Genomic DNA, 17,761 nt, shown 5'->3' on the forward strand with positions numbered 1-17,761 from the left:
ATTGCTTTGCACTACATTTTATAGTAAAAGTTGTCGCCCACTCAAATTTCTTTAAAACTACCCTATTTTTCCATGATGCAACCAAAAAAAGCAAAATCCGATTACAATTCGAATGACTTTGCAATCATGAGTTTCCCATCCATTTGTATTTGGAATCCTGCAAATTAAAGAGATCCTAATTTTGTCTTTGTGGAAGCGGCGCGTTGTGTAACCAATTCGTCTCTTGTGAAACAAAAAAAAAAGTGTACTATCTCCCGGTGTGACGTGTCATGGCTTTAGATCACAATCACGAAGGGAGCAATTCATGCCGAGATACACGAATGCAGAAAAATATTGAAAAGTAATAGAAACGGACGATGTGGATACTCGAAATGCCAGCTCAGTTTGTACATGTAATCGTGGTCACATCCATCTATCTTCGAATTTACTCCAGCAAGAGCTTTAGCCTGTTCCACGACCACGAAGTTGGTTCGTTGGAGACTTGTCCATACAGAAACCAGCCATTGCCATGTACTCCTCCGCACACACGTAGATCTTTTTCTGTTCCGGATGATGCGCCTTTCCGTGCCAGTTTTCCACAAGTGGAAGTGGCCCGTCCCCCACGCTTCAAGTGGCCGCCGGATTGAGCCAAGCCCAGCCAGCCGCCACTAAAATACTCCGGCGAGCCCCACACCCGACTGCCCAAAAACGAGAGGCCACCAGCTCTCCGGCAAATATCTCCGTGAAATGACTCCACCGGACAAATATCAGCGCCTCAGCAAGTTTCACCTTCACGACACTCCACCCCGCAGCAGCAGCAGCGGCGGAGGCAAAAATATCTGCGGACCCGGGCGCTGGTGGTAGATATCTGGCCAGTTTCCACCCCTCCTCCGGATCCTCTCTCTCTCCCCCCGCTCCCGCTGACGTGGCGGCCCCGGCACACCCAGGTTCTCCAGATATTTTCGTTCCCCTCCTCCTGCTCTCCCCACGGCGACGGCGAGATGTCTCCCGACGCCGACGCCGGGGAAGCGGCGGCGGCGGTCGCGGGGACCGGGGCGGGAAGCGGCGGCGGAGGAGGAGCGGCGGCGCGCGGGGTGATCCGCTGGGACGAGATCCTGCCGCGCCGCTCCCTGCGCGTGCTCCTCGTCGAGCACGACGACTCCACGCGCCAGGTCGTCACCGCGCTCCTCCGCAAGTGCGGGTACCGCGGTCAGCAACCCCTTCCTTCTCTCCATGTACCCCTCTCCGCTTGCGCGGCCCGGCCGAATCAGTTTATTCCTGCTTGCTTGCTTGCTGAATTGGGGTGCTTCTTCTCGGGAGGTGACGCCAGTGGCGGCGGTGGCGGACGCGTTGAAGGCGTGGGAGGTCATGCGGGGCCGCGCCTACGCGTTCGACCTCGTGCTCACCGAGGTCAACATGCCCACGCTCTCGGGCATCGACCTGCTCTCCAGGATCGTCGCCGTCGACGAGTGCAGGAACATCCCAGTCATAAGTAAGCGCCCCACCCTTCCTCCCTCCCTCCCTCCCTTCCTCCCGCCGACATCCGCGTCTTAACTAACGGTTTCACTGATCTCAAACTGTTTTTTTAATCAACTTCAGTGAGCAGCTTGAATCGTTACTAGCGTATGGTTCACAGCAGAGGCTGGCTAACGGATTTGATTCTGCCCTAGTAACTGCTTAGCTGTGATAGGGTGCTTTCTGTTGTCGTATGTGCGATTGCCGCGCTTTCGATAGGTGGAGCTGAATTCAAGTGGATAATCCGCTTCAGTCGTGTGTCGGTTACTGTTAGCTAGTCAGTGTCTCTAACGTAACTGAATCATCGCTATCATTGTCGGATCCCATTTGTGTTACTAACCTGAGTACCGCGATGGATATATTGCGTTTCTCAATTCAAGTGGATATTCTGATTTACTCTGTGTCGGCTAGTCAATCAGTGTCTCCAATGTAACTGAATCAGCGCTATCGTTGTCGGATCCCATTTCTGTTACTAACTTGAGTATCGCGATGGATATATTGCGTTTCTGAATTCAAGTGGATATTCTGATTTAGCCGTGTGTCGGCTAGTCAATCAGTGTGTCTAATGTAACTGAATCATCACTATCGTTGTCAGATTCCATTTGTGTTACTATATGAGTACCACGATGGATATAAAGTTATAAACCTCAGATCTGAATATTTTTAGCAGATTTGTCTTGTGCGGTATCTGTCGGTGAGTAAATTCGCATCTGAAATTTATTTGGCGCAGTTTATGGGATGGGAGCAAGTTTGTTAGCAAAACTCTAATAGTTATGCGTGTCTATTTTTTTAGGGAATTTAATGTTTTAAAAATTGGTAGGGTGTAACTTTACATCGGTGCACTTTTGGGAGCTGAATGCATATTTTAAGGTCCTGACTAGGTAGCTTGATTGAGCAGCCATTTCATGGTGAGGGCAACCGCCTCTGCGTATGAATGAAGTTTCAGACAGCAATACTCAACTTTTCGAAAAATGAATACTGCTGATTTTGGAAATTAATTAATAATAGTTAAATTCACATCTTCGAAATAGTGGGAAGATGGCGATCACATCATCGCTAAGACGCTAAATTATTATTTTGTATAATTTTGTGGATATACATAAGTACATGCTATGTATTTGTACCAATACAACAGAAAGCGCATCTACATGTGACAAATGCATGGTCCTGTTACGCACTATATGACCAGTGCTTAGCTGTGCTAGGGTGTTTTTTTATTGTCGTGTCTGGGACCGCCGTGATTGGATAGTTGGAGCTGAATTCAAATGGATATTCCGCTTTAGTCACGTGTCGCTTACTTTTAGTCAGTCAGCGTCTCTAATGCAACTGAATTATCATCAGCGTTATTGGATTCCGTTTGTGTTACTATTCTGAGTATCGCTATGGATATAAGCCAAATATTGCATTTTGATACTTTTAAACAGAGTTGTCTTGTGCCGTCTCTGTTGATGAATAAATTGGCATCTTAATTTTAGTTGGCTCGATATACGGGATTGGAGGAAATTTCTTGGCAATATACCAATGGTAGTTAGATTAGGGAGTTTACGCGAAAAATATTGAAAACGTGTAACTTTACATTGGTTCATGAATAAATTGGCACCTTTTTTTTGGCTTGATGTACGGGATTGGAGAAAATTTCTTGGCAATATACCAATGGTAGTTAGATTAGGGATTTTATGCAAAGATAACGTGTAACTTTACATTGGTTCATGAATAAATTGGCATCTTAATTTTAATAGGCTCGATATACGGGATTGGAGGCTATTTCTTGGCAATATACCGATGGTAGTTATATTAGGGATTTTACGCAAAAAAAGTATCGATACGCGTAACTTTACATTGGTTCTGTTTTTTTCAGAGATAAATGCATATTTTATGTCCTGATTAGGTAGCTTAACTGAGTAACCATACAAATTCACCTATGAAAGCAGCATAAGTGCATAACATAGCAAAGACCTCAACTTACCGAAAAGTGAATGCTGCTAATTTGGAAATTTGTTTTAATAATAGTTCAATTCACATGTTCAAAATAGTGGGAAGAGAGTATGTATATACATAAGTACATGCTATGTATCTATGCTAAAACAACATAAACCATCTTTAAGCGCTACACGGGATAAATGCATGTTCTGCTATGCACTATGCTAATGTAACCACTATGCCAACCAAGCCCCTTATATGACAAACACATAAGCAGCCGACTGACATTGTGGTGTATTGCTGACGTTAGTAAGGAAATTTGTATATCTGGACATGCCTTAATCTATAGCTCGCTTGAACTCAGCATACACTCTATTTATGGGGTTTATGATGTTTTATTGGATTGTCCGTGCAGTGATGTCATCCCAAGATTCAATTGGCACGGTGCTGAAGTGCATGCAAAATGGTGCAGTGGACTTCCTTGTGAAACCAGTGAGAAAGAATGAGTTGCGTAACTTATGGCAACATGTGTGGAGACGGCACTCAGTAAGTCCTCATTCGTCACGCCTTTCAGAACGTTTTCTTTTGCAGCCTGTGTTATGGTTAGCCTTCTTCAGTTGTGTTCTTTAGTCTATGTTGGCCAGACTTATTCTGGATTAAAATTCTGTACACATTTTCCTTGAAAGTATCATCAACTTCATCAAAGTGCGTATGGTCTGCATTAATTTTGGTTGTCCAAGATCATGGGTGCTCTATTGTTGATGCGGCCGTTTAAGCTTTTAGCATCTAGCAGCATTTCTTGTTTATTCTAGTTTTCTGAGGTATAATTAGGTCTTGTTATTTCCATTACAGATGAATAGCCAATTAAATGCATCAGAAAACAATGCAGCCAGCAACCATATAAGTGTGAATTCTGGTACCGGGTCAAAGACAGGAGAGAACAGCGACGAGGAAAGTGATGCTCAGGTGAGCAGCTGAGCTGGCTTATACTGTATTTTTCTAATTGATATCCAAGTATGAGTAGTATTGCTCTAGCTCAGGTTGATAAAGCCAAGCAAGCAAAAGTGAAATCTGGAGCATTTTCTATGTCTTTTTGTTCTTGTGACTACCAGTTAATTGTGGCCAGCACTGTTTACTGAAACTTTGTATTAAACTATTGAACTTCTTCTGCAACTAATATTATTGTTGCTCTTTTAACATGATCAGAGCTCAGGTAGCAAGAGGGAGACTGAAATTCAGAGTGCTGAGAAATTACCTGAGATTGTGAAAGATAATGGAGCAAGCTCATCCAGAGAACTTACAATGCAGAATGGACCTTTTGATAGAATAAACACAAAATCACACACAGTGAAGGGTACTGATGGTAAGAAATCTACACTAGGTTCTCCAACATTTAATATTTTGTGCTCTGTTATTGGCCATCAAGTGTGTACATTGCACATCTGATTTTACCTGGTGTTTTTGTGTAGATGCTCCAAGTATAAATGCATGTGCCACCAGTAAACCGCAAGTGTTTTCAACTGAGAAGAATGTTCGTTCAAAGTATCTTAATGGTATTACTTCTGCAAAGGTTGCTGGACAGATAATGGATAATGCCTTGAGAGTTGCTGATTCAAGTTCATGTCGTCCAAGTGATCCTGGCAAAGTTCATTTGCCTACTGCCCAACCAACAACTATCAAAAAATGCAAATCTCCAGTCACGAAGAATAGTGCTGTCAACGCTGTCGTGGAAAATACCCTTCCTGAAAATTTGAAGGGTGCTGCAATAGGCCACGCGGAGTCTGTGCCCTCTCCATCTTTGGAGATCACCTTAGGAAAGCAACAGCCTCTTAATGGTTACATGACCCAAGAACTGAAGGATAAGGATAATTTCAATCACTCAAATTCCTCTGCTTTTTCAAGGTACTTATTGTTTGTTGTTTTTAAATTTTGATATGAATGACTTTGATTATTTATTGCATTTTTTTGACTGGTTTTCTTTGACATTACACTGTCATCATATTTTAGACCCTGAGGCTGATATTAGTATTTGCTTACACATTACCTTGTGCATCTCTGACTAGATCTTTTATGCATGCTTATCACGTGGTTGTCAACATGACAGGTATGGTAATAAAAGGATAGAACCATCAGCTAAGCCATTGTTTCCCCCATCCCTCCACTTAACTTTTCAAGAACCTGTTCATGACAAGAATGTCCGACCTGGTGGGGTCTTGCCCAGTTCCCATGAACATAATACATACAAGGGTGCAACGCAAGCTCAGGCTCCTTTGGACAGTTCTACAGAAGCTGTTTTCATCCCGTGTTCCAGCAGTGTTAGAGAAGATGCTGGCACAAGTAGTTCCTCCCCTAGAAAAGAAACATCGAGTCATCCTCCATATGGGTTTATACCTGTTCCAATTCCTGTCGGTGCTGCTATACCCTACCATTATGGTGCAATTATGCAGCCGATATACTACCCACAGGCTCCTTTTATGCAATGTGATCCGTCTGGCATCAACCATATGGCAATTCAACATGCATCTTATCACTCTAATTACCATCAGAATCTTAGTAAACCGTCAGACATTCATGAACACAGACAGCTAGAAGAAAATCAGCAGTTGCATCATTCAAGACAAATTCTCCAGGGATCAGGAGAACCAGTTGACTTGTCGAGAGCCCATGCAGAGCATGCTAACCAGAGTGCTAGCTGTAGCCAGGATATACGCAGAGGAAGTGGATGGACTGTGAGCGGTGAAACTGATACAAACACAAATACAATAATTGCCCCAGAAAGCGGCAATGAGAGCGGCATCCAGAACTTCGGTATTAACGGATTGGATAGTGACCGATCACGTCGTGAAGCTGCCTTGATGAAATTCCGCATGAAAAGGAAAGAGAGATGCTTCGAGAAGAAGGTATTTTGTTAGACAAACCTAAATAGTTTGTAAATTGCTTATGTGCAGTCATATATTCGTTCACAAATAGTGAATGGATACTTCTATCGTTGTTTCTATGAATAGTTATCCAGACAGTTGGTTTTTGTTATAATTCATCCTTATTCTCTTTACCTTTCATTCTACAGGTCAGATATCACAGCAGAAAGAAGCTTGCGGAGCAGCGACCAAGAATTAAAGGGCAGTTTGTGAGCCAAAAACTCAAGTCAGCTACAACAACAGAAGATGCGGAAACTGACTAGTAACATTGTTAATTCATGATTGTACTTTTCATACTAACCTTCCCAGGTGAGGGAGGGCATTTAAAGTAACTAGTAAGAGTGAAAGGCTGGCAAAAGTTTTGCTTCCAGGGTTAGCCTTTTGTACAAGTGTCCAGTGTACTCCTTTGTCAGTTGTTTATTGACATCCTTTGCCTGTAAAGCGTGTCGAATTAAAAAAAAAATGCTCAGGGAAAAATAGGAAACCGGTGCAGATATCCAGATTTTCTTCACTTATTTATTGTGTTAGATGTTTCTGGTGTCATACATCCTTACAATAGCTCTAGAATTAAGTCAGCGAAGCCTTACATCCTTCCATGAGCTGTCCAGTGTCATTGTTCACCCATGTAATTATGTTTTCCCTTGGATATATATTCCTCTATGTGAGAAGATTGAAATCCTGGCAACTACTCTCTTTGTTGTCAGAGCCCTGTCTGAAAGGCGGGTTTTCTCTTTCTCAATTCTTGTGGTAAATCTACACCTGTGGAATTGCTGTGAAACTCTTTGGGACATTCTTCCCTTCCAAACAAGCCAGCAATAAGCTATTCTGTTTATCTAGCTGAGTAGCTAGCTAGTAATGACAGACTGCCTTAGGGCATCTCCAACCGCGCCACCCAAACAGACGCGCTGGGCCGTCCGTTTTGAGCCGTTTGGGTGGCCGAGCGGACACGCGGGCCGGTTTGGGTGGCCACGCGGACAGCGGCCCGCGTCCGCGTGTTGGGTCGCACGCTGCGCCCAACGCGCGGACGCAACGCATAATCGGAGAAATACCGAAACAAAAGAAAAAATGCAAATTTAAACGAAATTTGATTAAACATATGCCCTATTTTGGGCAAATTTGTACATAGCCCTATTTTGGGCGAATAACTAACAAAAGAAGCCCCTATATGGGCTTTAAAATTTAAACTTAAAAACCCTCTATTAGGGTTTGGTCGGCGGCGCGGTGGCCGCCGGTGCGCCGCCTAGCCCCTGTGGGCGTCGTCGTGGACGGGCGGCGAGGCACTGTTGTGGCTCGACCGCGCCGGGGACTCCGGCCACGGAGACCACAGGGCCTCCTCCCAGGCCGAGTGGGGGTCCGGAGCCTCCCGAGGTAGCGGCAGCGCACGGAGCAGCGCCTCCTCCCTGAGGCGCTGCTGCCTCTCCTGCCAGGTGCGGCGCCTGGCCTTCTGGCGCCGCTCCTCCTCCGCGTGGCGCCGAGATTCGTGACGCCGCTGCTCCTCCGCGCGGCGCGTGGCCTCCTCCCGCCGCGCCGCTTCCTCCTCCTCCCGTCGTGCCTGGCGGGCCTGGGCCTATAGCTCCCAGCCCTCGGCTTCCTCCACCGCCTGCCGGGCGGTTTCCTCCATCTCGGAGGTGCGAATGGCCGCATGGAGGTGCGGCCATTTCGCGTCCTCCTCCGCCACCGAGATGAGCAGCGCGGCGCGGAGGTCGGGGTCCTCTTCCGAGGACTCGGGCTTGGGCTCGAGTAGCAGCAGCGGCGGTTGCGGCAATGCCGCGCCGCCGCGGGCGGCCTCTCCGATGTGGAGGCCGCGTCGGTTTCCTCCGGCTGGCCGCAGCGCCGGCGGACGACGGCGGCTGCTGCTCGCCTCGTCGTCGTTGGCTCCGGAAGCGAACCGTCGCTTCGGGGCCATGGCGGCGATTTCGCTGCGGGAGTGGAGTGGGGACTGCAGTGGAGGGCCAGATCCCCTCCAGTCGCCATTTAATAGCCTCCCGGGTCACCGACAGGTGGGCCCAAGGGAGACGAAGCGACCAGCGTCCGGACGCGAGCAGACGGCGCGTGCCATCCGCGGCCACGCAAACCTAACCCAGATTTGGACCGGGTTTGCGCCGTCCTGACGCCGCGGTCGTCCGCTTTTGCGGTGCGTCCCCGCGTTGGGCCGGGATTTTGTCCGGCTCGACCCATCCCGAGCTCTTTCTTCAACCGAGCTTGCCCAGATGCTTTACCTGCCTTGCACCCTGCAAATCAGCGCATGTGCACTTCTCAATCTTTCAACCATGTCAATCTATCTTAGTTACTCAATTGTTACTGCGGTATCAAGCAAAAGCTTGCCAACACCTTTGAGCTCCATGAAACAAGGTATCAATCACAAACATATATAGTGGTCACTGGTGGCCGATTTCTCTACGGATTAAAATTTCCGCTGCCGTTTCAGGAGCATCTTCTCTTTACACCTTGCTGCTCATATTCCCTCAGAGCTTGCACCTCAAGTTTCGCACATTTGCTCCTGCACTTCTCGGCTTATAAACCGGCAGCTCCGGCCCACACCAGCTCGATCGCAGGAATCTCATTCTCCACCCGCACCAAGCAAAGCTCACGGTAGCGACCTGTCTGTCAAGGTGGCGACAATGGAGGGACCAAGAGCGGCGGAAATGGTGGTGGCGGTGGTGTCGGTGATCGTCCTGGTTCTGTGTTGTAGTGCGCAGGTGGCCGTCGCCGGAGGTTATCAGGATCAGGCGGCCGCGGGTGGGCCGGATGCGAGCATGCTGTGCGTCAGCAAGTGCGGGACGTGTCCAACCATATGCACGTCGTCGCCTCCGCCGTCACCTCCGGCGCCGTCGACATCGACGCCATCGACTCCCTCGCCGCTGACGTCGATCCTCCCGCTGCCCACGCCCGCGCCCCCGCCGCCGTACCTGTCGCTAATCCTCCCGCCACCGCCGTCGTCATCATCAACTGACGGGTACGACCAGTCCCCGCCGGCGACGGAGAAGTCCCCGCCCTCGCCACCTTCGCCGAAGAGCAGCGGCGGATCGTCGTCGTCGTCTTCCTCTCCCTCCGCTCCGTCCTCGCACTTCTCGTCGCCGCCGTCCCCGCCATCGTCGTCCAACACCAACCCGTACTACTACTTCTACCTCTCCGGCAGCACCAGGAGCCGCGGCGGAGGCGCCTCGACCGTCTACGCCGTCGCGATCCTCGCGCTGCTCCTGCCCGCCGTCGCCTTTTGGAGGTGATCAGGTGTTCGACTCTGCATCGTCGTGGCCATTCGGTGAACTCTGTATGCTTGTTTATAGTACTGCCACTTCTTCTTTTCGTCAGATTCGGAAGCTAGCAACAAGTTGCTGTCTAGTACTAATTCCTTGCTTCCTTGCTTGTGTAATGGTGCCATGTTTACTTGATTATTAAAAGTGGATATAGTGTTTGTGTGCCCAAAATTAACCGACGTAGCAGTTGCAACTTTGACGATTTTCTTTTGAAGTTCAAAGGCTCGTTCATCCATTAACACGATATTCAGATAACACAGCCTCCTGGATACAATCAGAAACACGACATTGAGATAACACAGCATCCTGGATACAATCAGGAGCACACCATAATGTGTGGCTGTAGCTGTAGGCCTGTAGCTGCGACTTGTTGGCACATTTGGGAGGCTAGAATGATGCATCTGTTCACTTTACTGAAGAAAACTCTGAATCTTTCCTTGATGGCTAACCCGGGATTCAGAGTTTCTTGCCTCATTCTAGCATCCCAAATATGCGACAAGTCGCAGCTACAGCCACACACTGGAACTCATTGCATCTGTTCAGTACTTCAGTTGAGTAGATCAACTTTGACGATCTTTGGGAACAAATGTGTACGTTCCACGGGCATCCTGCCTCCCTAGGTGAAAACATGATTGTACCTTAATTTGTTTGGTCTTTTAGTGTAGACTGCAGTTCAATTATTTATTTTTTTCCCTTTTTAGATGAACAGAAAATTCAAATGTTTAATTATATTTAAAAAAATCTGTTTTTTTTACCTCGTAAATTTTTGGGTCCTTTACAAGCCTCTTAATTTTCATGAAGAAAAGCACTTTGTGCCCCAGAAAAAGTCATTCTTTTAGCACGGATTTTTTTATACAAGCCGTGGAAAATATTTTATTTTTCTGATTTTTTTGTGTGAGCACACAGACATGTGGATATACATGTGTTGTTTCAGACTTTTTTTTGTTACATTGGAATGCCTTCTTTTCTAGACAGGAGCATGTGCTCTTGGGAGCACTTTTGAATTCCCGCTTTCTATGCTAGCTTTCATGTATCTTTAACGGCGATATCTCAACGATAGAGATAGATGCCACAGGGACCAGGGAGTAAAAGTTTCACGGCCCTATGTTAGGCACATTTCATCTAGAGTGACAATTTGTTTGTGATCCTAACTCTGATAGTCATAGGACATGAATGTCGTAAAGGAATCCAACTGCGAGCACATTGTGCTAATGTTCGATTGTTCGCACGATTGTGAAATAACAAAGCCATATAACAAAAACTCGGATTATTGGCTGCATGTGGTGTCATTCAAGTGCTTCTACAAGAAAAGAATAAACTTAGCTATGTCGTAAGAAAATGTAACGACCATCCAAAAAGAAAAAAAGGATCCAACTACGAACACAGCGAGATAGTGTTTCCATATATCCATAGCACTGTATCATAGCCGTATAACAAATGCTTAAATTCAATTCTAACATCCTCTACAACTCCACTCGATTTTAAAAAGTATGATCACTTTATGTACTCGATCTATAGTATACAGAAAAGAAAACGACCAATTTTATTCTCCTCTGTGCATACAGAAAACGACCAATAATTAACCGACAGTACAAATGAGAAGTTCAGTACGTCCATTGCTGCGGCGGCGCAATCGCGGGGCAGCCGTGGAATTGGAACGCCGCGGCGAACGCTTCCCGCTGCCGCTGCATCTCCGCCGCCATCGCGCGGAGCTGCAGCATCTGCAGTTGCTGCTGCCGCATCGCGACCACGACATCGGCCCCCCTCCTCTGCACCCGTGGCGGCTTCGCACCTGCATGCAATGCATGGACGTTTGTTCAGTTCAGACTGACGAGATCGTGGAAACAAGCTCCCTCGGCCTCGGTTGCCGGATTGCCGGAAAGGAAATAAAGGAAGCACACGGCGGCAATAAGCAATTCTTACCGTTCCTGGGGCCGGGGGGTGTGGAGGATGCTCGGTTCTGCGCGTACGCCTCCACGCGCGGCAGGAACACGCCGGTGCCGGCGCCCTGGCGCATCGGCGGAGGGTGGCTGTTCATGGCAGCGGCCATCGCGTACCCTGGCACACGCGGCGCAGTGCCGTTCCAGCAGGAAGCGGGCGGCGCATGACGCGCCGCTCCTCCGTGGCCGCCGCCTTCAGGGGCCCTGCTTCCGTGCCCCATCCCAGCACGGGGATGCTGCAAGTGCGGACGAGGGGCGCGCCGCTGTTCTTTCGCGGCGTCGAGCCCGAGTATGCCGACGAGGTGCGCTGCGAGGTCCTCCATGACGGCGGCGGCGTGGTCGTCCCCGCGGCGCGTAGTCACCGCGCACGAAGAAGGCGGGACGACGATGCCCACGTCCGCCAAGATTTCCCGCGGCAGCAGCCGGTGGACGACGTCCTCCAGGTCCCCTGCGTAGTAGTCGTCGGCCATTGACATCGCCATTGCCTGTGTTGTGGAGAGATCGGGAGCGAGGGAGGCGGCGAGGTTGTAGTGGAGGAGGTGGCAGAAGACGGAGGGGAAGATCGAGCGACGAGGCGCACGGTGCATGGGAAGTGGAGAGGGCAGGACGTGGGCATTTTATAGTAGTACCGGGGATGACGACGAGTGGGAACGGGAATGCCAGCGTGTGCTTTCTTTCACACTAAATTTACCCAGCTCATTTTCCCACGTTCGACGTGCCCTTCGTGCGCGCGCTTTTACGGGGCTGTATCCGTGATCTTTTGTTAGTGGAAAATGTGGCGAATTTGTGCGTGCGAGTGCCATAATCCATCGCATGGAAGTCATGGCGCCGGACCGCATGTACCTATTTTTACAAAATTGGATTTTTTTCAGGTGTATAAACGTGCTATCAACCAGCTAAATGCAGCTAACGGGTGGTGTGTTAAGGGTCATGGTTGTACGGAAAATAATGTCAAAATGCGTTGAAGCAAAACTAGTAAGCGTGCACGTGCAACGCACGTCTTATATTGTGTCACAAAACATATACCTTCAATCACATTTTTCTTGTACCATGTTATATGCCAAGCCACTTAAATGTATCTCATGCCTAAATATGGGTGCGTGCATAATCACATAAATGTATTATAACCGATTACAAAAATATTCAAAAATAAAAAACTAATAACATTTATTCATGCAACACATAATTTAAAATATTATGTTTATTGGTCCATCTATGTATGCGTTCTATGATGCTTTGTTGCATGGCTGGGATATTGTTTAGAGCCTCATTCTCTTCATACTTTAAAATATGAACCAAAAACCGTCTCCTCAGTCGAATATCATCCTACATATGCATTATACAATATTACATAAAAAAAATCATGTGCATCGTTTATACAAATAAGCATGGTGTAAATACTTACTCCGGGGATTGGAAAATGGAGCATTCCATCGTACCATGAATGCATGAAATTAAAAACCAAATAACCAGACATAGCACTGCATATGTGTCTCGTGCAGTGTATGCCATAAACTAAAATAATAATTAAAAAACATTAGAATATGAGGCGTAATGTGATAATATTGATTATATAATAACTTACACAAAAGCTTAGATCCATGTAGTGATAGGGAATGTCTTTAGCAAGTTGGATGCCATATTTTCATCTTCAAAATGTTCAAAATGTTCCTTAGTTGCCTTAGTTGCCTCAAATTTAGCCTAATAGGACAAGGATTGGAACTTCTCACCCATTCCCTCCTATGAAATCATACAATCCACAATTATACAATCCGTCGGATATGTGCCGCTATCATCATTTTCAAAGTCAGGGTTTCTTATATTATCATCATTTTCAAAGTCACGGTTTCTTATATTATCATCATTTAGTTCCGAGTCTACTAAAATGACAGATAGTTTGCTTCTAAAATTTGTCATATGACCCTATCATCAATAAAGTAGTTGTCAAAGTTAGTTTTCAAATAATGATACAACGTGGAACAAGTATGTGATATAGAGCAAAATATACTTATTTAGGAATGTCAGATAAAATATCCCCCGTGAAATACTCCATACAATTTAACATCCACAAAGCACATGATGACATGAATAATTATACAAAATATACCATATAAATATACTATCTATTAATAAAAGAAATTATCAACAAATCTTAAGAAACTTATAAACCCTGAAAATCATGGAATGATCATGAATCGTACAAAAGGAACCTACTCACTGGCACTAGTACAATATCAAACTGTATGTGCATTCAGAGAGCTTTTTTGTTTTAATAAACGATGGTTGATGGCCTCAATCAGTCACTCAGCGAGTCACAACTCACAACCTCTATACTCACCGCAGTATATCTCCCAGCCTCATCTCTTTCCCATTGCTCCTTACTCCTCACTGCTCTCCATGTTCATGGTCGCTGCGTCGACCAAGAGATCGGCTCCTGCCGCCTCAACCTCTCGCGTCTGCACTCCTCCTCCCCAGGCCCCGGCCCTCCTCCCTACGACACACCGGATCCAGCTCTCCCCCATCCCACCTCTCCTCCCTGATGACCGACGGCTCCACTTCGACCTCCAGCGATCGCTGACCCACGACCGACGGGAGCACAACCACCTCGGCACCTCCGGCCGGAACCCCTGCTCCACGCCTCCGCTCAAGCCGTCCCTCCAGGGACTCCATCCAGGCGGGTCCATCCTCTCTGCTTTTATTTCCTTTTTCTCGTAATGAGAGGATTTTGTGATTCAGCTTAGGCAAAGATTCAAGAATCAAGATATGTGTGCTTATTCTGTAGACATAATGGTTCTTTTGCTATCTACTGTGATGCATGATCCATGGGATAGAATGGACTGAAATTTTAAGGTTTTGTTGAACAAATATTGACCCATCCCATGTATGCAATGAACTGGGTACAAAAATAGCCGTGGTGAAATTTCTGATTGTACTGTAGTGATTTTTTGTGTGTGGTTTATCTATAATAAATATGCACATATTTTTCTGGCTGCATCGAATTCTGAGATATTGTCTTACCTTTTGTTAATTAAGGCCCTAGGAATATCTACTAATGTTCCTGGAATATATTCTGCCTACATTCCATTCCAGTTTCTGCTTTGTAGCGATATGATATTATCCAGGTCAGGAATTTTGGTCAGCGTTGTTGCTTTCTAATCTTAGTTTGATTTTTGGCCATTTATAGCGGAGTTTTCATTTCAAAGGAGGGACAAGAGAGCATCTCCACTGACAAGGACATGTTGTTGAATGCATCAGGTAAAATTATCTTTTGGTATCATTCATTTTCACCCTTCTAAATTTTGTAGCGTGCCATCTATATGAAGCTTCATGGTACAAAATTGCATGGTTTATAAATTGAAATCCTTGCAAAAAAATGGTGTCAAGTAATGTGCATCAATACTACTAAAAAGAAGCTAAAGGTTACAACATCACGGCCATTTGCTTAACTACTGAAAACAAAAATTTAACTTGTGTATTCAGTTAATAGGACAGCTAAAAAGAATAATGGAATAAAACTTATTTTCGAGTGTGTTGAGTTTATAGGTGTACCCATCCGTCTGCAGGCTGTTGTTAATACACTCTTGCCATGGCCATGTTGTGACGTTTAGGTCCCGCAACTAAATCAGATTTTAGTTCCATGCTTGTCAACGCATATTCGAATATATTTTGCAGTCCTTGCCGCTGTTACACGAAAAAAGTTAAAGTATTAGCATCACAAGCAAAGTATAATTGAAAATCATCTTATGAAAAGATATGGCAGTGGAACTAATTGCTAACCGTAGCAGCGAGGTATTCACGGTGCATTCTTCTGCCTAGCGAGTCGAGCACTTGGATACATCATTTTCCAGCATTTACATTTACTACATACCAATGATAGTCTTCAATGTTTATTGGACTGAATATCTGGAAAAAAGATTTCGCTACTTTAGATCCGATTCCTATGGTTATTGTCTATTTGAGAAACGTCCATAGGATCTTAAACCATATGGTCATTGGCTATTTCAGTAACATTCATAGGAGACTGGCCCAATTGATTACTGCACTTTTGAGACACATCCATAGGAATCTGACCCAATTGGTTACTGCACTTTGGAGACACATTCATAGTAGGAGACGGAAACATTTGGTTACTGCATTGTTGAGACATATCCATAGGAGTCCGAAACAATCGGGTATCGGTTATTTGAGACACTTGTATAGAAGGCTGAGCTGATTGGGTCCAGGCATTTGTAAACCGAGGTCTGGATTTGGAAGAATCCAGATGCAAACCTTCAGCAGCAGATGCTTCCATAGTAGTCTTCCGTTTTACTCACGCCTTTTTTTGAGATATGTTTCTTTCTTTTCGATGCTCATATTTGTGTATCGTTCTCTGCCACGCTTATTTTATTGCTCTTGAAGGCTTGATTTACAATTATTAATGGCAATTGGAGTAGCTAAAGAATGCAGGCCTTGATTTGGAGCAAAACAGAAGAAATATTTAGTATAGGATATTATACGGAATTGACAATTTTAATATCTGTTATGTTACCTTCATCACAGTTAGATGGTGTTGGCTTATTGTTGACAACATGCGAAATATTTAGACCATCTGTACATATGAATGCAAACATATGAAAGATCCAGTAGTAAGCATATGCATAGGAAAGCTGTTTAAAATTAATGTTTTCGTATTTACCTTGTGTTGAATCAGAGGGATGAGTACATTTGTAATATCGCCTAAAGCAGGCCGAACCATTACTCCTGACACAATATTTTTATGGAAATTGTTACATCATTTCCAGGAGAAATATACATAAAACTTCTGACAAATATATCTTGTTGTAACTGCTATTGTTTATGCTACAGAAGTATACAACATCATTCGTAGGAGAAGTAGTTCTAACTCACTACTACATTTGCAGGAGAAGTATACATCATTTGACAGGAGTATGATATAGGCTGGTGTGGACTGGACATTTTTACTGTTGTTGGTAAGGTATGGTGGTCTATATCGTAGCAATGCAGCATGACGTTCGTAATTATGTTTTTCGCATATCATATTGGAGAGATTTTTTATACCATGTCTAACTTTTCATGAACTTGAAAACACATTTGGATCTGATACCATATTCCAGAATCTACAAAATTGGAAGCCACAGATTCAACAAAAACAGTGGATCAGCAAATACCTTCAGTTAAAGTGGACAACTGTGATTTTTTATTTGTATTAACCTGTTGAAAAGCAGCACGCCCAGGATTTGTATCACCAGGAATCCATGATCTATTAAGCAGATTGGATATGTTATGTAAATGATGAAACTGAAGTTGTATATACATGTGTAAGGTTGTATTGATTATAGGAAACCTGAATTTTCGTTTTGCGGCAGTGGCCTATTGGACATGATTGCCCTCGTCTGGATTCGCTGCATGCAGTTCCTTTCTGGGCGTGCGTGGAGTTCCTTGGTGAGTGGAGTTCCTTTCTGAATGTGCCATCGCGGTTTGGGCATCCTTAGGATCTGCGGCTTGTCGCAGCAGGGAGGCGTTGAAGTGTGGAGGTTGGCGTGGTTGACGATCTCCGACTGGGAGGCTGGGTATGCCATCGCGGTTCGGGCGTCCTGAGGATCTATGGTAGGGAGGCATGGAGGTGGAGGCTGGGGTGATGATCTGGGGCAGGGGGGTCATGGAGGCGGGCTGATGATCTGAGTGAGGGAGGCGTGGAGTTGTGGAGGTTGTGATGAGGATCTGCGGAAGTTACGGGGTGGGAGGTATCGGTGGGGAACTAAAATTAGGGGGTGAGAGATAAGTCGTATCTGGTGGGGAGAACAAATCAATCTGGATTGTTAGATCCACATGGATGGATGGCTGAGATTTAATTTTCCAACGGCACTTCGTGCCTTTATAAGTAGTAGAGATTAAGTTAGTATCGCCAAGATACTGTTCAAAGGAGCTTACACCTAGCCTTTGCAATATCAGTTAGTCCATAACGTCAAATTATACATAATTATTTCTGAGCCGTAGTTCAACATATATCAACCATTAATTGAGTTTTGTATCCACTGACTGTGTTGCCTCCTTGAGAGGTAGAAACAAGAAAACCCTAACCATCCTTGATGGCCAAGTGAAAGAGCAAAGGAAGCAAGCTAGACCGTGGCTGGTGCTATGTGAGGATGAGAGAACACACTAGGGAGAAGGAGGAGAGGTGATTTCTAAACAAATTTATAAGGTCTAACATATCTGTCTTCAAGCTAGTGTT

At 45.6% G+C, this 17,761-nt stretch overlaps 2 protein-coding genes across 2 annotated transcripts; both read left to right on the forward strand.

The window, feature by feature from the left end:
* The first annotated feature begins 1,327 nt into the window (after positions 1 to 1,327).
* On the forward strand, positions 1,328 to 6,847 carry LOC124703334 (two-component response regulator-like APRR3). The gene is made up of 7 exons (XM_047235549.1): positions 1,328 to 1,471; positions 3,830 to 3,960; positions 4,267 to 4,380; positions 4,621 to 4,777; positions 4,884 to 5,316; positions 5,519 to 6,314; positions 6,482 to 6,847. The coding sequence occupies exons 1-7, from the start codon at positions 1,348 to 1,350 to the stop codon at positions 6,593 to 6,595; spliced, it is 1,869 nt and encodes a 622-aa protein (XP_047091505.1). The 5' UTR covers positions 1,328 to 1,347; the 3' UTR covers positions 6,596 to 6,847.
* Positions 6,848 to 8,526: 1,679 nt separating this feature from the next.
* LOC124699373 (leucine-rich repeat extensin-like protein 5) lies at positions 8,527 to 9,764 on the forward strand. Its single transcript, XM_047231687.1, has one exon. The coding sequence runs from the start codon at positions 8,954 to 8,956 to the stop codon at positions 9,557 to 9,559; it is 606 nt and encodes a 201-aa protein (XP_047087643.1). The 5' UTR covers positions 8,527 to 8,953; the 3' UTR covers positions 9,560 to 9,764.
* Positions 9,765 to 17,761: the final 7,997 nt, after the last annotated feature.

Source organism: Lolium rigidum, chromosome 3, assembly GCF_022539505.1.
Source record: "Lolium rigidum isolate FL_2022 chromosome 3, APGP_CSIRO_Lrig_0.1, whole genome shotgun sequence".
Classification (NCBI taxonomy): domain Eukaryota; kingdom Viridiplantae; phylum Streptophyta; class Magnoliopsida; order Poales; family Poaceae; genus Lolium; species Lolium rigidum.